Below are 21,080 nucleotides of genomic sequence, written 5' to 3'. Positions count from 1 at the left end.
TGGGCAAAGAACGAAGCCACGACACAGATCATCTGCAAGGGCAGGCCGTCGATTCCCGCATCAACACGTGGCTTGCAGGACGGGCTGCGTACGCAAAGAGGTTAAGCCGTCACCATCCACATCTTCGGACAATTCTTTTTGCAGCTAAACCAGAGGACGGGACAGGGGATCTGCCAGGTTCCTGTGACCTGTCTCGGCCTCTTGGCTGCTTCTCTTGTCCCAAATACATATTCTCCAGGTCACACCTTCACACTCGCCGTGCATTAGGCACTCCGCTACTGTTGAGAAGAGCTATCGGTCCGTGGAGTTGCCCGGGTCGCCCATCCAGCAAGCACCTCTTTCCTGCATCCTGCGCAGCTTTTCCACAGCACGCTCGACTTGGAGGCATGCTCCTAGACGTCCAAACCTCCCAAACTATGTGTCATCGAACGAATGACAAGCTCGCTTGCAGGTTGACAACGTTCTCTCCAGAGGGCGCTTTTTATTGGGCGCCAGAAATGTCCGACTTCTGACAGTGAGGTGTCCAGCCTTCTTCAGAACTTTCGACTAAGTGGCACAGTCAGTCTGACATGGGATAGACCCCATCTTAGAATGTAGCTGGCGTACTACTCCATCTCAGCGCATGCTAAAACGCTCTTATGAATGACGATAACTATTGGGCCAGTAAGTTAGAGCGAATGTTACCATAGCAGGCCCCTTTTCGTCATCAGAATTGTGCCGCTGCATCTTGACATCAGCTTGGTGTCTCGAACGGAGTGCAAGGAGCCGGTGCTATTCGTACGATGAAAGTAGCTCCGAAGTCCGCTGGACTGGAGGTCCGACTCGTCCATTTCGCAAAGGGGTGTGCCTAAGCATGGATGTCATAGTCGCTGCCGGGCGATGTCAGTATTGAGAGCGCAGGCCGAGATTTGTCTCAACAAGACAGATGCAAGCTTGCAAACGGTCACTCTGACATCATGACAGTTTGTTTGGAGTTTCGTGCTCCATTTGGGGTGACCTGGATTCAACTTCAGGCGGGTTTCGTCACGTTGAAGAGGTTCGAGAGGCGATGAAGAGTAGAGAAAACGTTGTAGCTATCTTGGTGAGTTTGACTATCGCGCGCACGCCACGGGCAAGACAGGCTTCAATTATTGTGGGAAGGCTCTCAGTGTTGCCTCAGTTCGCGCTCATTGATCCCTGACAATGGCAAGCAGCCTGATTGGGGTAGAGTGGTCGCATGAAGCTAGGCTTGGCGCGCCGGTCCTATGCACCCGACGCGTCTCCCACAGCTTTTCTTCCGTCCATCAATTCGATCTTTGTTTACTCGATTTCGGTCGAGAAGAGTTCGCCTGCTGAACACGTTTCTTCCCTTGTTATTGTGTCTGCCCAACGGGCTAGATATCGAGACAGCGCACACGCAACCTCTCTTTCTCTGCCCTGAAACGTTCCCTTTGCCTCTCCGGGTGAAATCTGACATCATGCCGGCGAAGAAACGCAAAGCCTCGTCGAACTCCAGCACCCCGGCCAAGAAAGTCCGCATCGGCGGCACCTCTGCCATCCCCGACCAACCCGCGGTATCGTCCGCAGGACGGCCCAAGAGGACCACTGTCAGTGAGCCCAAGTACAATTTCACGAGACGCCGCTCATCTGGCGCTCAGAATACGGCTCCCGCTGGCAGTAGTGCAAAAGGTGAACCCGTGAAGAAGCGTGGAAGACCACCCAAGGCTGCTGCGTCCCCCGCGCCCAAGCGAGATGTGAAGCCGAAGCCGGTGAAATCAAGTGTGAAGAAAACTACAAGTTAGTCGAAGCTCCCTGTGGTGGTGACGCCGTCGCCTCGGATGCCCAAGTGTGCCTTGTTGACCTGATTGACAGCCTCGAATGCGTCCAAGCCCGTCACGTCCTCGCGGACAGCTCGTGCAGCGACCCGAAAGTCTCCTGCGAAAGCGCCTGCTCCGACAACAACCGCAAAGCGTGGCAGGAAGCCGAAAGTCGCACCCAAGACGAAAAACGCATCGTCAGAGTCGGAGTCTGAAGATGGCCCTTCTCCACACGGACACGCACCTGGAGCGATTAACGGCGATGGGAACAAGTCTGGCGAGACGGCTACGCTTGACCATGACATACAATACTGGCTGATGAAGGCTGAACCAGAGTCTCGAATCGAAAAGGGTCACGACGTCAAATTCTCAATCGACGATTTGGCGGCGAAGACGGAACCTGAGGGGTGGGATGGTGAGTATTGCCATCTTCTGCTGAGACGGCGTTCTTCTAACACATGCACAGGTGTACGCAACCCGGTGGCCCGCAACAATATGCGAGCGATGCGTAAGGGCGACCTAGCATTCTTCTATCATTCCAACTGCGCCATTCCCGGCATTGCAGGTGTCATGCGGATCGTCGGCGAACACACCATCGATGAATCAGCATTTGACCCAGGTCACCCGTACTTTGACCCAAAGTCCGACCGCGCAAAGCCCAAGTGGGAACTTGTCCACGTCGAATTCGTCAAGAAGTTTGAGAACCTCATCACCCTCAAGGAGCTGAAATCGTTCGCAAAGCCAGGTGGAGCTTTGGAGAACATGCAAACATTCAAGCAGAGTCGGCTCAGCGTCTCGGCGGTCTCGGCTGAGGAGTGGAGATTTATCCTTGATCTGGCTGGGGAGTCGGTTTCCTTGGGACATGGAGATGTCATGGGCGGTTACGAATCGGAAGTTGACGGCGAAGGCGAGGAGACTGTGGGCACCGGCGACGGCGACGGACTCAATGGCCTTTCCGATGGAGCTACCGGTCTAGGAATTACTGGCGCCATCGATGGCGACGTGTCCGACCAGAACGATACCCCGAACAACGACGGCGCAGTCCCTGTCAACGGCGCTGGAGAAGTGTGACGGAAGGACACTGCAAACATATGGATATTCGGCAATAACCAGTCGCGACAAGTGACAAAAAGAAAGCACCGATTTGTGAATGGAGCCACATTGACCAGAGACGCCCATGCCCCAGCATTTGAGCAGATGGAAGCCGGTGAGGGTTTCTAGGTGTTGACAACCTTTGGGAGATGATGGAGGGATGATGCAAGACACCGAAAACGAAGAGCATTAGGGCTGAGATGACGGAATGTCTCGACCATGGATGCGGCACAGTTGATTTGTGCTGTGTGGAAGCGTCCCCTGGTTCGAGCCTCGTACCGAGTCCGCGTGTCTCGCATGAAAGCAGGGACATTTCCCAAACGAGCAAGCTGCATTCGTTGCCGTCCGCCTTCGGGCGCTTGTGTAGGCATCAGGCTCCTTGGCTGGGTGTCGATGACCCCGGCCAGGATTGAAGTCTTTTGCACCTTCAGAGGCAGTTGAAGGCTATTTCCAGGCCAGAGGCTCTTCCCCCCGTACGGTGCGATTGTATCTGCAATGTTCTACCTCGATCTCTTTTAAGCTTCTTCCGCCAGCGATCTGTTTCTTTCCTCTCGGAACCACAAGGTGAACTGTCGCAGCGGAGACTTGTCGACTTTCGAAAACGCAGGGAGATGCTTCGAGCGATGAGAATGGGCCCAGCTGTCGCACTTCCATGTTCTTGTCTCGGGCCCAGCCGTCCACGTGGGTTTTGACTTGAGTTTACGAGCTGCCGAGCTGCGTACTAAGTCCCAATGCTCTGGTTCCCTTCCGCTCGTGCAGCGTGCATGAGGGTGTTCCCACAACCCTTGCAGCCTCCTCCACCATCTCTCGCCCCTTGATCCTGGACGATGGCGAAGGGACCTCGGTAAAAGAATCGGTGGACGAGGCTGAAGTTCCTGATCACGGGTGGAGGCATGTGCCAGGTAGGTGGGAGGAAGACGGCGCCCAGGTGCACAGACGCCTCGACGCCCAGGAAGGGCAGGCGCAGCCGGAGAAGCCCTGGAGGCCCTTATCGAAGCTGCCCCTCAGCCAGCGGGCGCCCTTCCCCTCTTTTCGTCCTGCTTATCGGAGCTCAGCGACTTGCTGGTTGCTTTCTCGTTACTACAACAATACCACGCGCTGATCGCCGTGGGGTTGGACAGCTCCAAACAGGCAATCAAGTCCCGAAAAAGCTCCTGGGTGGGCTCCCACGGACGACACAACCTCGCAGAGCTTTCGCGAACAGGTGCTTGGATTGGCCTGTCCTGCTGGTAACGGGCGTTGACGCGGGTCTGTCCTTGTTTGATTAGATATAACAAATCTCTTTTCTCCCTCGACTTGCCCTTTTTACATGTCCAAGTCCTCGTTGAAACTCCTGCTTCTGACTTCGAGGCCCTTTTCTCTCCGTCCTCTGTCCTGGAGCTGTTCTCGGAACAAGCATATTGAAGTGCGACTGTTTTCCACTGGCCGCCAGATATTGTCCAAAATGGCAGATTTGAAGGTCGAGCTGACAGCTCCCAATGGGCGCAAAATCACCTTGCCCACGGGTCTCTTCATCAACAACGAATTCGTCAAGTCGAGTTCCGGCGAGAAGATCACCAGCATCAACCCTTCGTGAGTAGACACTCCAATCCGTTCTGGGCATTGGCATTCGGGGTTGACGAGTACTGATCATTCTGCACTGCCCAGGGACGAGAAGGAAATTTGTTCCGTCGAGGCAGCGTCTGCGGATGACATTGACAAGGCCGTCAAAGCCGCCCGGGCAGCCTTCAATGACCCTTCGTGGCGCGACCTGCCCGCTACCGACCGCGGCGCCCTGATGTACAAGTTTGCCGACGTCCTCGAAGAGAACAAGGAGACACTTGCCACGCTGGAAACATGGGACAACGGAAAACCATACAGTGTCGCGTTGAACGAGGATTTGGGCGAGGTCGTAAACACCATTCGATACTATGCTGGTTGGGCGGACAAGATTCACGGCGAGACAATCCCCACCAACCCCCAGAAGTTTGCCTACACTCTCAAGCAGCCCATTGGCGTTTGCGGCCAGATCATTCCCTGGAACTACCCCCTGGCCATGGCAGCATGGAAACTGGGTCCGGCTCTCGCTTGCGGCAACACTGTGGTTCTGAAGCCCGCAGAGCAGACTCCTCTTTCGATTCTGTACCTCGCAAGTCTCGTTCCGGGTGTTTTCCCTCCAGGTGTCATCAACATCGTAAATGGCTTTGGTAGAGAAGCGGGCCACGCTCTCGCCTCTCATCTGGACGTGGACAAGATTGCCTTCACCGGCAGCACGGTCACGGGGAAACAAATCATGAAGACAGCCAGCGTCAACATGAAGAACATCACCTTGGAGACGGGCGGTAAGTCGCCCCTTCTCGTCTTCGACGACGCCGATCTCGAGCAGGCCGCCAAATGGGCCCACATTGGAATCATGTCAAACATGGGTCAGATTTGTACTGCCACCTCGCGCGTGCTTGTGCAGGAAGGCATTTATGACAAGTTTGTCGAGCAGTTCAAGGAGGTGGTCAAGACCACGTCCAAAGTCGGCGACCCATTTGCGGACGACACTTTCCAAGGTCCTCAAGTTACCAAGGCCCAATATGAGAAAGTGCTCGGATACATCGAGAGTGGAAAGTCGGAAGGCGCGACCCTCGCAGCTGGCGGTGTGCCGCACAAGAACGTCGGTGACGGAAAGGGTTTCTTCATTGAACCCACCATCTTCACAGGCGTCAAGGACGACATGAAGATCTACCGTGAAGAAGTCTTTGGCCCCTTCGTGGTGATTGCATCATTCAAGACGGAGGACGAGGCCGTGCGCATGGCTAATGATACGACTTATGGTCTGGGCAGCGCATTGTTCACGAGCAATATCGAGCGTGCACACCGTGTGGCAGCCAGAATCGAGGCTGGTATGGTCTGGATCAACTCGTCGAACGATTCGGACTTTAGAGTACCGTTTGGCGGTGTCAAGCAGAGCGGCATTGGACGAGAGCTGGGCGAAGCTGGACTAGCAGCATACAGCCAGACGAAGGCGGTGCATGTGAATCTGGGGCTGAAGTTGTAGGTGAAGAGGCGAGAACGAGTGAGGAAAGGATGAGGTGGGAATTTGACCACTGGGACCAAGAAATTTGGACGAAGAAGCTTGCCATAAGGACAAGGTTATATTTGAAAAGTTGACAAGATTATATCCGGCATAGCACTTGTAAGTCCATGAACACGATATCAAGATCGTGTGCGTTGAAATCCCGATCTTGTGAGGGTGGTTGACATCCATACAAGAGCGAAGAAACTCAGGGGAATACTTGTATGGCACGTTGATCTTCTTTCCTCTCTCGCTTCCTTTCGGCCTTTATGATCAGCCGCATATGAGAACTTAACTCGCGTGCATCCTCATATCTAACTCATGCTGCCCCATGTTCTCACGTAGCTTCCTTCCTGGGAACCGAGTCACGTGATATCAAATTCCCGCCAAGCATCAAGCCGCCTGCGCTGTTGACGAGGGATTCTTTTGGGCTCATTGTCACCATCACTTCGCCTCTTTCGCAACCCAAACCACTGTCATCTTTCTCATAGGTCGCTCTCACGGCCGGCCGTCAAGTCCCCCGCATCCACGAAACGGCCTCTCCTGAACTGTTACCCCTAAAACCTGCCTACCAAGATGGCTTCTGGACAATCGTGGCTGAACCAGGACTATGGTGGAGACGACGAAGAATCGGACAATGACTTCAACCCCGGGTTCGAGGGAGGGTCGGATGAAGAGGATGAAGGCTTTAAGCGCGAGAGCAGTGCGAAAGTACCTAAAAATGAAGATGAAGACGAGCACGACGAACGCCCCGCACCCGCCACGAACGGCACCAAGTCTTCCTCTCCTGTACGGAAAGATAGGCGGCCGCCGCCAGATGAGGATGATGAAGAAGATGACCAAAAAGAACAAGGGGACAACGGTGAAAATGATGAAGGCGAGGGGGAGGACCTAAACGGAGAGGATGAGGACGAGGAAGATGAAGAAGAGGACGAAGAGGATGAAGATGCCATCACCAGCCGACCCAGAAAGCGCCGGAGGCGAGGCCTGAATCAGTTCTTCGAAGAAGAAGCCGAAGTCGACGAGGACGACGATGAACTCGAAGCTGAGGAGGACGATCTGGGGCCGGACTTCATCGACCAGAACCACCCCGACGACGACCTTCCCCCTGAGGCAGACCACGATGATGCGAGACACAGAGAACTGGACCGCCAGCGACAGATGGAAGCGTCGATGGATTTGGAGAAGCAGGCGGCAGCATACAAAGAGCGGTACGGCCGGAGAACTACCACAGCCCTGAGCCAGGGCTCTTTCGTGCCGCAGAACCTGCTCATGCCCGACGTCAACGATCCGAGTATCTGGGGCGTCAGATGCAAAGCTGGAAAGGAGAGGGAAATCGTCAGCAGGATCATGAAGAAATACTTTGAAAGCAAGGGCCGGAACCAGCTGAGGATCTGCTCGGTTTTCGAAAGAGGCGATGGTCCCATGGCTGGGTATATCTTTGTCGAAGCCTTGAAGAAGAGCGACGTGGAAGAAGCCCTCACCAATGTCCCGGACGTCTATCCGCGGTCGAAGATGAATCTCGTCCCCGTCAAGGAAATGCCCGACTTGTTGAGAACCAGAAAGGACAAGGAGCTTGAAGTTGGTGGCTATGTGCGTATTAAGCGAGGCCTCTACATGGGCGACTTGGCCATGATTGAGGACGTCGAAACCAATGGGCTCGAAGTCACACTCCGCCTGGTACCTAGGCTTTCCTACGGCGTGGATGAGGATCAAGGTCGACCGGCTCTTGCAGATGCGAAGCGCAAACGACCGAATACTTTTGGACCAATCAACACCTTTCAAAACCGACCTCCACAGAGACTTTTCAACGAGCTTGAGGCGAAGAAGAGGCACGAGAGATTCGTGAGCCAGAACAGGGTTCTCACGGGGAAGAGCTTCACCTACAAGGGCGACACCTATGAGAATGGCTTTTTGATCAAAGATTTCAAGTTACAGCATCTGATCACCGAAAATGTGAACCCGAAACTGGAGGAGATCACCAAGCTCACCAAAACCGCCGCCGACGGCTCGGAATTGCTCGATCTCGAAACTCTGGCCCACAGTCTGCGGAACACGACTGCCGAAGGCAATTACATGCCTGGCGACGAGGTCGAAGTCTATGAAGGTGAACAGAGGGGCATTGTCGGCAAGACGGAAGCCGTCCACGGCAACATCGTCTCCATCATGGTGTCCGAGGGCGAACTGACCGGTCAGCTCGTCGAGGTGCCTGTCAAGGGTCTGCGGAAACGCTTCAAGGAGGGCGACAATGTCAAGATCATTGGAGGCAGCAAGTATCGCGATGAAGTGGGGATGGTGTTGCGGATCAAGGACGACAAGGTCACGGTCCTCACCAACAACAGCAACGAGGAAATCACCGTTTTCAGCAAAGATCTCAGAGAAGCCACTGACTCGGGCAGCGGTGGTGCAGGAAGCAGCAAGTTCGACGTGCAAGAATTGGTGCAGGTTGACCCTACGACAGTCGGATGCGTCATCAGAGCCGATCGGGATTCCGTTCGGATTCTCGATCAAAATGGTTCGGTGACGACAAAGATACCTTCTCAGATCCAGAAAATAGAAGCGCGGAAGAACGCTGTCGCCACGGACAAGAACGGTTCAGAGATCCGCATCGGCGACGTGGTGCGCGAGTCTGGTGGGGAGGGAAAGTCCGGGACGATTCTTCACATCCACCGGGGATACGTCTTTTGCCACAACAAGCTTGGTATCGAGAATGCAGGCATCTGGGTCAACCGCTGCACCAATGTTATCACCACGGCCGCAAAGGGTGGACGGATCACGGCTCCAACCACAGATTTGACCAAGATGAATCCCGCTCTCCAGATGAAGCGACCAGACATGTCCATGCCCCCTCCGCAGCGACCTGGACGAGACCCTCTTCAGGGGAAACTCGTGCATATCAACAAGGGAACATACAAAGGTCACCGTGCTCTTGTCAAAGACACTACGGCTGGCGAAGCAAGACTTGAGCTTCAGACCAAGAACAAGGTCATCAATGTCAGCAAGTTCGACCTGTCGATCATTGAGTAAGTTCAACTTGGGCCCTTTTTTCATTGCAGCTATGCTAACAGTTTCAAAGCACCAATACGCAGAACCGAACAAGATTCGAAGACTGGATCAAGCAGCGTGGCGGTCCATCAGCAATCAGAGCAGGACTTGGTGTACCTGGCTCTCGGGTCCCCGACGCAGGATTTGGAGGAAGAACTCCCATGGGCGTCATGGACGGTGGCCGGACTCCAGCATGGGGAACCTCGTCAAGGACGCCTGCCTGGAGTGGTCCTGGAGCTGGTGGTCTCGATTCCGGCCGCACCCCGTCGTGGAAGGGACCTTCGGGCTCCCAGACCTCTTACGGGGGCGGTGGCATGACTTCATACGGCGGCGCCGGCAACTACTCCGCCAATACCGGGTCGCGCACGCCAGCATGGAGCTCCAGCGCGAAGACGCCCTACGGTGCCGACCACGGATTCAGCTCCTCTGGCAATTCGGGCTTCGACGGCTTTGCGACCGGCTCGCGTACTCCAGCATATAACCCAGCCTCATCACGGACTCCAGCCTGGGGCGGGCCCGGCAGTGCCGCAGCGTCGGCTCCAACGCCAGGCGCGCGTCCCTACGATGCACCTACACCGGGGATGTCAGCGCCCACACCGTCCGCATCCAGTGGTCGCTACGACGACGAGGCATACACGCCGTACCTCAGCGCCCCGACGCCGGGCGCCTCCGCATCCGCGCAGGACGCACCGACTCCGGCACCGCCTAGTTTCGCAAAGAGCGCAAATCGAGAGCCACTGAAGAGCAATCGACTGACCGTGTTTGATGCGCCGACTCCTGCTGCGAGTGCACCGACGCCGTACGCCAGCGGTGCGTTTGACGCGCCCACGCCGGCGGCAGGGGGGCCCAGATACGTGGATGACGAGGACGACGAGGAGTGATCCTTTGCTTTGGCAGCTGCGGTGTGTGTGCCATGGCGACCGAGCTGGAGATGATCGTGATATACGAGGGGGATGGAGAAGCTTCGGAGATCTTGTATCAATACCTCAAAAACAAATTTGCTGCCTTGGTGTCTTACTTTACGTTGCTCTATTTGCTCTATCTGCTTGGAGGGCACGGGCAGCCCGTCGCAGCGACTGATTGCATGGACTCTGCCAGAGAGGCGAAAAGTCGCCGAAATACCAGGCGGATTGGCTTTGCCACGCAATGCGATGGAATCAGGGCAGGGCGGGGCCGAGTCACAGACAGATGTTTTGATAACGAGGGCTCACTCTGGGAATTCAGGAAGGGAAAAGCCCCTTGATCAAGCCTTTTTCTCTCCTTGTGTTCTGTTTCCTTTTCGTTGTCGTCCTTGTTTCCCCCGCACAGGAAGCGCGTTGTCGAACTTTCTTGGGGGCTGTGTCTGAGCAGAAATGAGGGCACGACTTCCTCACTGATCTCGGACTTGCCTTGAGTGACCGGCCACGAGAGTGGTAGAATCGCCACCAACATTTGCATACGAGGTACATTTCGCATCGCTTCGGAAGCGAAGTTGCAGGGTCGCAAATTCTCATAGGCAGGTTCGTTTCCCATGTTGATCTCGATTGTTCGGGGCCGCACTTCGTAGGGTAAAAAACTCCGTGATACAGGACGTATACCGAGTACAAAGATACATACGAGTACCTGACCATCGCCAGCCGGGGAAACGGAAGGAGTAGAAGCGAGGCGAGGCGAGGTCAAGGCAAATGACTCAACGAAGGTGTGCGATGCCCGCGTACAGTTGACAAGCATGTTGTTGGACGCGCGCTTGACCTGTTTGGCAGAGAAACCACACCTGAATTTGATTCAGGTCACCGTGAGGAAGGTGGCCCGGATATAAATAGCGACGACGGCGATGTTGCAAGGGTGCCGCTCCGTTGGGACGCTGTCGCCTCGCTTCGCCTCGCGTCGTCCTTGCATTGCTAAACGGGATTATGACATATGACCCACTTGAACCTCTGGGAAAGTGGGAAGTAGTCGAACCCACATGGAAGCCGAAGATCAACATTTGAGGAACTTGAACGCATGGGAGATCATGACCCCGGTGTGATGGCGTTGCTGGCGACCGTGGCGTAGGAAATGGAAGCTTTAGAAGCACTGGAAGGTTGTAAGCGAGATAGCTCTTTTTCAAGAACCTCCGTGATCCATGCACGAGGACCGATGGGGAAACATGTCCGTGTTCCGTTGGTGGAGCTCCAGGGGCTTGATGGATATAGCCTTGCTGTGGGGAGCGGCCCGGAAATTGCTGCTGTCAGACGGGCTCTTGCTTGGTCCTTCCGGCGGATGATGCGGAAGTCAGACCAAAGGCAGGACGGTGCGGAGCAAGAAAAAGGAGCTCCCGTGTGGTGTGATTGCACGGGCGACTTCTCTCCACTCTCATTCGCCTTGCGGCCTTGCTTCAGTGTCGGTGATGATTAATGCATTGCTCGACAGCCGAGAGTCTTGATGCGATGTGAAGCGCTTCTTGTCCCAAGCTTTACGGCGTTCTTGGACCGCCAGACGCCTGATTTCCCACCTTTGAGAGTCGTCGAATTTGCTGGGAGAGGCAAGAGAGGCACTTGAGCGACATGGCGAAGCTTGCGGAAGGAAACGCAGGCACCGTTGGCGCCGTGCCAAAGACACCACAACACTCCTCCACCCCTATCAAAATCATGGTGACGGGCGGTCTTGGATTTGTAGGTTCGGCAATTGTCCGATCCTTGCAGGAACTCCATCCTGAATGGCACATCTGGATTCTCGACAAGGCTGAAGATCCACGGGGAAGAAACCATGACGCACGAGATGATGAGCTGGACTTACTCAAGGGGTGCAAATATGATTATGTGCAGGCCGACATCACGGATCAGACCAGTGTCATGAACGCTCTTGCCATGATCAATGCAGATGCCATCGTCCACTCAGCAGGCATTGTGCCATCGTTGAGCGAGAGGTAGGTCCGTCTCGCGGGCGGTGCAAGCGGTGCTGTACGAAGACTGCAGCTTCCGTCTCCAGGCGCCGAGTCTCGTTTTCTCCCCCGATGGGCGATGTGTGCGTCGTCCCTCTATCAGTCTCGAAATTTCGCAATCATGCACAATGGCTCATTCACTTTGTTCTGGCAGGTATGCACGACGCCTAGAAGCCTTTGTCAAGGCTGTCAACGTGGAAGGGACGCGGCACATGGTTGAGGCGGCCAGAAAAGGCAGATGCAAAGCATTTGTGTATACGAGTAGTTGCTGCGCCGTGATAGACGACATGAGTCAGGCCTATGCCAACATCGACGAAAGATGGCCGGTCTCGCCCAAATCGTCCATCTATGGCGAGAGTAAAGCCGAAGCCGAGCAGATAGTGATTGCAGCCAACGACCAGTCCATGTCCACATGCGTTCTGAGACCGTCGGTGCTGTTTGGCGAGGGAGACAACCAGCTGGTACCACCGATTCACGCCTGCATTGCCAAGGGAGAGACTCGCTGGGTGATTGGGGATGGCAGGAATCTTTGGGACACGACTTACGTCGGCAATGTGGCTGACGCGCACGTTCTGGCGGTTGAAAACCTGTTGGATTTCCAATCAGCGGAATCAAAGCGTGGGTGCAACGGCCAAACCCGAGCGGAAAGCGCCGCAGGGGAGACGTTTTTCATCCAAAACAACGAACCCATCTCTTTTCGTGAATTCAGCCTTGCTGTTTGGAAAGAGTTTGGGCATTTCCCGCCTGCCTGGGAAATTCACATTCCAGAAGGACTGGGATGGGTCCTAGGGTTGGTCGCGGAAGTCTTTACGCGAGTCTCGGGCACTCCAACGACCCTCTCGCGTGGAAGCGTAATGGACGCCTGCGCGATGCGTTATGCCAGCGGTGATAAGGCCAGGAGGATTCTCGGCTATCAGCCTCGAGTAGGCCTTGAAGCGGGAATCAGGACAAGCTGTGAGGTGAGGAACTCCCCCCCTTTCTTTTGTTGTGGCTGCTGGCCGCGGATTTCGGTAGATTTCTTGTAGGTGCTAACTGATGGCAATGCGGATCAGCACTATGCTAGACGACTGAAGAGAGGCCGCCATTGAATCAGACGGTAGCCCCCTTCCGTGCCGAATGATGATACGCAGTACGTACGAGAAATCCACCGCGTGGGTAAGTGTGGAATGCTTCGGTTGATGCTACTCTGCCAAAGGTGCCGGACCTGGTCTTGCAGTAGACAAAGGCTTTGCCATATGATGAGATTAAGTCAGCACTATGTAATCGGGGATCGGTGCTTTGAGGGTGCGGGATTTTTGGATGGCGTTGGGCAGAGTTCGCCATAGTGTGGTCGTAGTGAGCTGAAGGCCAGGAACATGGTATCGGCAGAGGGTAAAAGGGTGTCGTTGAGACTCGAGCCGCCTGCGAACTTGGTTCTTTACCCAGCAGTGCTTACCCGGGTTAGGATCTAGACCTGGAAAGCCGCCGGGTACCTGCTTGGGAATCCTGGGAATATGCAGCACTGGCAAGCATTAGTGAGGGGGCCAAAATGATGCACAAAGGGGGGGGGGGGGAATATCGGGTACCTGGCCGTCGGAAGCGCATGAGACGGAGGCACAATGGGTTGGTGCAGACTAAGTCAGTAGTCGTTTCCCCATCATGACAGGAAGGAGCGAGCACCCGTAGCACTGGCACCGTCTGGATGCCATCAGCCGGGCAGAGAAATTGGTAGCGATGCGAGACCTCGTTCAGGGAGATTTCGTGGTCGACAGGCCTGTGGCTGGTGGTGGTGGTGGTGTGGTGGACAGTGGTGGTCTGCGGTGGACTGCGGCGGACTGCGGTGGTCTGCAGTGGTCTGTGGTGGTGCTGGTATGGGAGCCTTGCCAGTTCGTCGTCTCATGTTGGGTGCTGGATGCGTGACCGGTGCAACTCGGCATTGCAGGCAGTGACGTCGCCGATGGCTTGGCAGTCCGCCCAGCCAATTATGTTGCCGACAAGGGGGCACTTACACCCTACTGTGATTGGCGCTTCCTTGCAGCATAGCGAGGCTCCATCCCTTCTCCTCCTCCTCCTCCTTCTCCTCCTCATCATATCCTTCCCTCTCTCCCCCCCCGGAAACCTCGAGCTTGCCCCCTTTCTAACCATTCTCTTCTATCCACTTTCCGCTGGCTTCCTCGCCGTCTTGATTGCCTGATCAAGTCTTCCTGACCCGTTTGTCTCCAACCGTTGCTCCAAGTCTAACTACTCCACTACACCTTGGCCCGCCCAGTGCGAGTTCCCTGCGTCGTTCGTCACGCTGCCTCCACTGCCTTCCCGCTTCCACGGCACCCATGATCCTGGACCGGTTCTTTGGCCCACAAAACATCTGGCGCTGAGCTTCGTTATTCGGCTTCATCCCCTGGCGCTTCTCCAAGAGATGGATCCCTTTCCGCCGTAGGAGCCTCGGGAAACTGGAATTCTGTCAATGGGGTCGTCTGCCTCGACTACCGAAACTGGCACTGCCCTCACCCAGGTACATACCAAAATACCTTCCGTCTCGTCGACTATTGCTGAGACCGTCACGGCTCTACGGGGTAGTGTTCTCACCTCAGTAACCTGATCTGTTTCCCCTTCCTCCCTGCTCCCCCTGGTCCGGGACAAGGGCAGCCTTTTCCCAGCCGGGGCCGGCACTCGCAATAGAATCCGCCGTCTTGTTTGGTTCGCTCGAGACTGCGCAGCCCTACTTCGAGAAAATTCTGCCGCCTCACCGAGGCCCAGTGCAGATCATCTCCGTGATCGGCACCAGGGCAAGCTTCTCGGAGCTTGGGCAGCAATAATGTAATGGGTCTTCTCCAAGCTTGTCTTGCACCTTGTCGTCTACTCGTACGAGTACCATCCACAAGACCCTGGCTCTCGGCAGCCTGACTCTTGCTTCTTACATGACCCTAAGGGCAGATATGTTGTAATGGCCAAACCTTTTTGTGACTTGGGGATCCCGGGTCTGTGGCTGTCATCCTCTCTCAACCTGCCATGCTCTGATCCGCATGGACTGCAATCGGTAATTCTCCACGCAAGCAAAGACCCCAGGTCGACCAGATCTTGCGACAAGTTGATCTCTGGCTACCTTCTCAAAAGGATTTGGTGCCGTTGGACTACCCATGCGACTCGTTAGCCTAACGCCTCACGCTCATCACCCGTTATTTCTGCTCCACCCGAGCGAATCCTAAGGGATGATCCACCGCTTATACTCGAAACGGCCACTCGAGGCGTTCTTGCAAACCCTTATTCTCCATGTTAGGGCTGTGCGAAACTCGACGAATGCATCGCCCTGGGACGAACTTAGCACTGGCGACCACCTGCACGACAGCGTCCCAGCGTGTATTGATCATGCATCGATCACCACTGCCCGCGTGACTGGCAAGTGATGCACCTCCCCCGGGCTCTGAAGCCGCAAACTGCCCATTGAACGCGTCTCGGGCATCAATGAACCTTATACCTGCGCGCATCCAAAATAAGCTAGGGATGGATTTCCTGGCCGGTGACGCCGTTGCTCCCAAGAAGAGATTAATGGGCTTCCAGAACAATTCACTAGGGTCCGCGGGTTCCAACTTTTTTTCTTCGCTCGCGAGCACGAATCAGTGGCGCTCACCATCGAACTGCTAAGGCAGACCTTGTTTAATCTGCTAAACTGGTGCGAATGGACGGGAGCGCCTCAACGCCTCGTCCACGGCCGTCGGGAACAACCCGCTGCTCAGGGTCAAGGCACTTTTGTTTCAGCCCCCTGTTAGAGTGGGCCTTTTTCGTAAGAAAGTAGAGACTCCCGGGGATTGCGGAATCAGAGAACTTCGAGGCATGGTTCAGAGGGCCAAAACTGATTCGCCTTGTGCCTCCCTCTCCACGTGCCGTCATTGACGAAGTTCAATATCCTCGTCGTTGGGTTTCCGTTTCGTGGTTTCCTTTTTGCGAAACCACCACCGGCATCGAAAATTATGCTCCAATACCTGATCAGTGCCCTATACGAAGCCCCCTGGCATACATCATTCGACACCCTCCTGCCGTAGTGGGAGGCACGATACACTCGCCTTGGTTCCGGACTCCATTTGTTCTCTTTTGTCTTTCTTTCCCGCTCTGCACACCACATTCTGGCCGCTCTGATCATGTTGGCCCTGACCAATCCGATCAGCAATCTACAGTCTACCTACTCATCGGGAGTCGCCCCGGGGGTTCAGTTTGCTCTTGATTTGACAGACAATACCGCGGGCATGTCGGAGAAGGAGGACTTTCTGTTTGCTAGGCAGCAGCAAGATACGGCTACCTCGAGATCGCTGGCCGACACCTCTTCTTCGTTTTCTTTCCCGAGGTAGGTGCACACCCGACACCTCCCACTTCCTTCTATTGACATGCGATTCACTGGCAGATTCGCACAGTGGCCGTCGTCCACCTACGACCCGTTTGCGGGCGAATCTGGCGGTCGTATATCTCCAGAGCGATCGGAGAGGCTGCGGCAGAGGCTCCCCCCGGAGATACATAGCGCAGCCCGTATGCCTCCGGCGACCGCTGTGGGTGATCCTTTCCGGCCGCTCTCATTTGTATCACAGTCGTCTACGTTCACCTCTGATCCCGGCTCGTATCCGCAACACGGTCTGCCTCCAAGGTCGAATCCCGACGACCAGAATATCGCGCTGCGGAGACAAAGCCAGGACAGTTTCGTTCTTCAGACAGGGTCTCCCACAAGTCAAGGCTATGCAGAATACGACCTGGAAACGCAGAACCGGCGGGCTTCCGAGATGGGCAGGACCGCCACCCGCTACCACACGCGGAGACGACCATTCAACCAGGACGAGTTCGACGGCCCCTCTCAGCTGCTTCCGCTGCCCGTGCCGCAACAGGAACACGCCAGGTCGCAGGCACTGCCGTCTCTCCCAGTCCACCTCGACGTCGAGGAGCAGGACGAAATCACGTCGCGGGTGAACGACATTTTGTCCCGATGTGCCTTTCACTTTGTCGCCAAATATCAGTTTCCGATCCCGCTGGAAAGGGATAAGCCGCGGGTCCGCACGCCAGGGGATCGCGAGTGGACGGAGTGGGCGTATTTGTTGAAGAGACTCGCCACCAAGCGAAGGATCCCAGCCCGCGTGCTCTACGACAACCAGATCAAACAGTTCGTCACGACCTTAGAGAACTCGATTGCCGTCAAGCAAAACAACAGAGACCAGCAACCCAGAACGCCAAAGGACGACCGATACATGCTGCAGCTAGTCAGCGCGGCGACCCAGGTCGCGAAGATCTTGATGGATTCATTGTCTATGGAACAGCTCGACGCTCTATATAGGCAAACCGAGAGCGTAATCCTCGAAAGAAGAGCCAGACTCAGAGGGTTGGGATTTCAGTGAAGAGTCCCCGCGGACTTGTTTGCTTGTTCTTTCCCATTTGCGAAGGAGGAGGCCTCTGTTCGCCTTCAATGATGCACATGCCAGATATTTATTCTACTCGGAGGTCATTGAATTTTCTCCGCACTCAAAATACCCATCTTCAGTATCAGCGAGATCGTGCAGGTTCATGATCGGCTTTGTGTTATCGGCCTTTTCCTCACCATGTCATGAGTGGCACCCAGTCCAGTAATGGGAGGAGGGGAATTTTCTTGAGGCTATAGCTAAGACCAATTGTATGTCGCTCCTGCCGAGACGAAACGCAGCTTTCATTTTGCACACCGCTTCAGCAAATTACACAGCCGACAAGCGCAGGCTACAAGTGCTCGAATAGTCTGGCAAAAATGGAGTTGCCTTCAAAATCACTACAGCCTATGCGCTCTTGTCGCCCAGATTGACAGATGAACGCGGCGATTGTCGGGACTGAGGACGGCACTCACTGACGGGTCGCGGATCGGAATGTACAAAAGTTCCAGCCAAGAACAATGCAATTGTGAATTTCGGCCAGGCCCCCGATCCAGATTGCACCCGGGGGGGCGAAATGAAGGATTCTCTGGGTCTTTCCCGGTATGTCAGACTTTGGGCTTTCACTGCTTTTGTGAACCATCTTGAAGGAACTATTTGCTGACCACCGGCTCGTCACAGTACGCAAATGACAGACGCTTTCCCCACGATGCCCCGAGCCACTTCTCTTCGCCAGGCGCCTTTCCGATTCTCACAGTCGAGCCTCGAGGAGCAGCTTCCCCAATCATCCATTTGGCGCCGACTGGATCGCAGTGTGGACACCGGATGCAGGAAAGGCCAGCGCGAGAAAGTGGAGTACGGTGTCCCTCTCTGACGTTGTGTGACCAAAACATGGTGTTGATGCGTCAATAAAATGGATCACCAGGTCGACACAGACGCGCCCTCCTCGTTCCCTCAGACTTGAAGGTTGGCGAGAAGGCACCGTGTAGGAAGACTATTCGCCGGGAAGGGACCACGCGCCGGAGAGAAGGTGTGGATTTCCGAGAGGAGGAGGAGGAAGAGGAGGAGGCAGAAGTCGGGCATGCGCTCTCCACGGGCAGCAGTCTTCGAAAGGTTGGATCACCATGGCCATCGTCACGGATGTCCGGCGATGCCACGTCTTCGAGGGCAGCCACCAACTTCAGCCATTTGTTGACCGCTATCGAAGCTGCATGGTCCATCTTGCGACCCAAATGCCTTCAGAGCGAACTACGGGCCACGAGCCAGCAAGGGCCTAATGTTGGGCACGAGGGGGGGGCGCAGGATGCCATGCAACGCAGCGTGACTGCTGTCCAAAGAGCAGGCAAATGATGATGCGAGGAGGGAATGTCGCGGAGGAGATTCGGTTCCAACAGGGCGCCGACAAATCCAACGTGGAAAATCCTACCTATCAGCCGTCGCTGCATTGTTCTCTGGGTCGAGTCTGAACGGGCGCACGATGGCCAGCTGAGCATCCATGTTATTCCTGCTTCTTTGGGTCTGGCTGCACGACAATGGAGAAGAAGGCGTCGAGGTACTCAACCTTGAACCCTGGCTCAAGAACTACGTATACGGTACTCGGATGTGCATCGGCCAATCTTCAAGATGGTTGATTGCCTGTGGACCCAAATGCTCTTTCCTGCTTGCAAATCTCTATAAGCCTCCGTCAATAGCGTTGTTCTGCCCGAGATGGACTCTTCAAGCTCCGTCATCTCCCAGGATCAATCGCTCCATTGCGCCTAAACCTCTATTCCTTGACCTTGCAGTGCTATGTTTTGTGTATACCGGGCATTGACAGCTCCTGTGCTCCGGACAGCTCTTTGGCAAGTACTCTGGAATCTTCCGGACACGTTGGGCATCGACATTGACATCGCCACCGCCTGCCCCCGCTCCTCACCATGTACCTTCCGTCATAGACTCAAGCGACAGGGAAATTGCCTGCGAGACATGCTTTTGGGCAGCAACCGGACGATCTTCATGGAGAAAGGCTAGAGCGAGTGCCTTGCTGCCGAATACGGTGCATGCTGGGTTGAGGCGCAATGCAGAGAACGTTCCGCACGTCTGGGGTTTCGCAAGGTACCTCCATATGTAGATCAAGTCGGCGAGCGGATTTGCTGCCTGCCAACAGGCCCTGGCCCTGAATCTCTGGGAAATGTGTTAGCAGAGCAGCATCTCATACGTGATTTCCTGCCACAGATCAGATAGAGTTTCATCCACAGCCGACCCCTTTTTCGGGTGATGTTCCTCAATGTATGTTATCGTCAGTGGCCTTTGGGTTCTTGGGTTCGGGCCTCTCTGCCGAAGCGACACAGCGAGCCGCCCAATTCAGAGCGGTGGTCAATCCAAGACGAGCATAGACTTGCTAGGTGAAACATGAAATGACCCAGTATGTGAAATAACGGGCCGCAACTTCAAACACGGTGGATTCTAGACCTCGACAGACTCCCAGATACCGATCTGCTAGGGTAGCATTGGCGAAAAACGATGGTCACAGCATTGACATTTCACTAGATCTGGAGTAAAAGAGACATCTATTGGTGCAGCCCACACCGACGAGCAGGAAAGCCAACAGTTATTTGCAGATTATCAGCTGAGTCCAGTGGACGTGCCTTCTTCCCAATGGCCAGTCTTGCCAGTGGCCCAAACCCTCGGACGCTGAGCACGACAATTGTGATTCTCTCGTTGACTTGTTCCGAGCCGAACGAAACCATTTGCTGTTGCTTAGACCGCCTCTTGTCCAGTCCAGCACGGACTCCAGCGTTCACTGCTCTCCTCACACCTCGATCGCTCTGTCCTAATTCAAAGTGCTCTCCTGTGGCTGTTTCTTGAGACGCCTGAAGGCAAATTGTGCTGCGAACGTACCCAGCCGTGTTTGTCACATTTGTGATCAAGAAAAAGTGAGGCGAGATGAGGCACGCTATCCGCTTCGTGGCGCCTGGACTGACACCATCTTGATAGCACCATCCTCGAAGTGATTCTTTTGGCGTGTTGACCCCCCAGGTCGCTTGACCGTGCTCTCTTCTCGTCATGAACTGAGAATTCTTCCCAAAGTTCTTTCCAGGCGTCTGCCACGGCCGGCGCGATGATCTGAAACCTTGTCTGAGAACACTGTCGATCCTCGACCAGCTGTCCGTGGCTGTTGGTGCACCATCCTGCACTCATGGTCCTAAGTCTTGCCGATCACCTCTTTTTGGCCTGATACGGAGAGGTCGACTCGGTTCTGGTGAAAGAGCCCGTCACTGTACGCAGCAAGAGGAGGATGTCCACTCAGGAAGCAGATCACAACCCTCCAGAGTTCAGCAATTGCTCTGCGCAGGGGATGCTCAGGACCTGGCGAGGACACACAGTTCCCCACGGCTGCCTTGTCGACGCCTTGAGTCACCTGCTCATTTCCCAATTTGCGTATGCTGCTTCTACAACACGGTGTTGACAATACGGGGGAACAGCCTCCTGTGCACCTGACGAAACCTGTCACTCTCCAAGAGACCCGCGAGCCAGACAGACACCGCACCTGTTTAGAATTCGCGCACTAATGATACCAGAAGACTCACCTTCCCAGCGTTGCGCCTCGACGACTCAAACCTGCCGTCAAGCCGAACAAGATGCTCAAAAGTGCTTCTCTCGCACGCGGCTTGGACCCGTCTTCATCTGATGAAAAGTTGCTCAGTATTTAATTGTCCACAAACTCTCCAATGCAATCGATTTCTCTCCAAAAGAAAGAAAGACTTTCGTGCAGAAGTCTACTGTCTGCCACACTGTTGCTATTCCAAGCATGTGGCTCCACCTGCGCCCATGATCTCTTCTGTTAACAATGAAGTATTCTGATTCGCAAA

The 21,080-nt window shown here is 55.0% G+C and overlaps 6 protein-coding genes across 10 annotated transcripts; 5 read left to right on the top strand and 1 right to left on the bottom strand.

The window, feature by feature from the left end:
• Window positions 1-1,302: 1,302 nt before the first annotated feature.
• Window positions 1,303-3,442, top strand: PV07_06058. 2 transcript variants are annotated; one of them, XM_016393004.1, is made up of 4 exons: window positions 1,303-1,586; window positions 1,638-1,776; window positions 1,852-2,211; window positions 2,263-3,442. In XM_016393004.1, exons 1-4 carry the CDS (start codon window positions 1,458-1,460, stop codon window positions 2,865-2,867), a joined length of 1,233 nt encoding a protein of 410 aa, XP_016250523.1. In that variant the 5' UTR covers window positions 1,303-1,457; the 3' UTR covers window positions 2,868-3,442. The 2 variants fall into 2 exon arrangements, with proteins under 2 accessions (XP_016250523.1, XP_016250522.1); XM_016393003.1 differs by having other exon boundaries at window positions 1,303-1,776.
• A 453-nt stretch (window positions 3,443-3,895) lies between these two features.
• Window positions 3,896-6,175, top strand: PV07_06057 (uncharacterized protein). Its single transcript, XM_016393002.1, has 2 exons — window positions 3,896-4,460; window positions 4,536-6,175. The coding sequence occupies exons 1-2, from the start codon at window positions 4,198-4,200 to the stop codon at window positions 5,911-5,913; spliced, it is 1,641 nt and encodes a 546-aa protein (XP_016250521.1). The 5' UTR covers window positions 3,896-4,197; the 3' UTR covers window positions 5,914-6,175.
• A 204-nt stretch (window positions 6,176-6,379) lies between these two features.
• PV07_06056 (uncharacterized protein) lies at window positions 6,380-10,224 on the top strand. The gene is made up of 2 exons (XM_016393001.1): window positions 6,380-8,954; window positions 9,008-10,224. Exons 1-2 carry the CDS (start codon window positions 6,508-6,510, stop codon window positions 9,855-9,857), a joined length of 3,297 nt encoding a protein of 1,098 aa, XP_016250520.1. The 5' UTR covers window positions 6,380-6,507; the 3' UTR covers window positions 9,858-10,224.
• PV07_06054 (uncharacterized protein) lies at window positions 9,962-13,596 on the bottom strand. The gene is made up of 3 exons (XM_016392996.1): window positions 13,444-13,596; window positions 13,016-13,379; window positions 9,962-12,910 (listed from the first exon to the last, which is right to left on the bottom strand). The coding sequence occupies exon 3, from the start codon at window positions 10,684-10,686 to the stop codon at window positions 10,015-10,017; it is 672 nt and encodes a 223-aa protein (XP_016250515.1). The 5' UTR covers window positions 10,687-12,910; window positions 13,016-13,379; window positions 13,444-13,596; the 3' UTR covers window positions 9,962-10,014.
• PV07_06055 lies at window positions 11,324-13,415 on the top strand. 4 transcript variants are annotated; one of them, XM_016392997.1, is made up of 3 exons: window positions 11,324-11,863; window positions 12,033-12,837; window positions 12,931-13,415. In XM_016392997.1, exons 1-3 carry the CDS (start codon window positions 11,502-11,504, stop codon window positions 12,964-12,966), a joined length of 1,203 nt encoding a protein of 400 aa, XP_016250516.1. In that variant the 5' UTR covers window positions 11,324-11,501; the 3' UTR covers window positions 12,967-13,415. The 4 variants fall into 4 exon arrangements, with proteins under 4 accessions (XP_016250516.1, XP_016250519.1, XP_016250517.1 ...); XM_016393000.1 differs by having other exon boundaries at window positions 11,324-11,961; XM_016392998.1 differs by having other exon boundaries at window positions 11,324-12,837; window positions 12,942-13,415.
• Window positions 13,597-15,716: 2,120 nt separating the features above from the next.
• Window positions 15,717-19,016, top strand: PV07_06053 (uncharacterized protein). The gene is made up of 3 exons (XM_016392995.1): window positions 15,717-16,196; window positions 16,254-17,832; window positions 17,911-19,016. Exons 1-2 carry the CDS (start codon window positions 15,994-15,996, stop codon window positions 17,227-17,229), a joined length of 1,179 nt encoding a protein of 392 aa, XP_016250514.1. The 5' UTR covers window positions 15,717-15,993; the 3' UTR covers window positions 17,230-17,832; window positions 17,911-19,016.
• Window positions 19,017-21,080: the final 2,064 nt, after the last annotated feature.

The sequence above is a fragment of the Cladophialophora immunda genome, assembly GCF_000835495.1.
Source record: "Cladophialophora immunda strain CBS 83496 unplaced genomic scaffold supercont1.3, whole genome shotgun sequence".
NCBI lineage: Eukaryota > Fungi > Ascomycota > Eurotiomycetes > Chaetothyriales > Herpotrichiellaceae > Cladophialophora > Cladophialophora immunda.
This window is presented reverse-complemented; position numbering and strand designations above follow the sequence as displayed.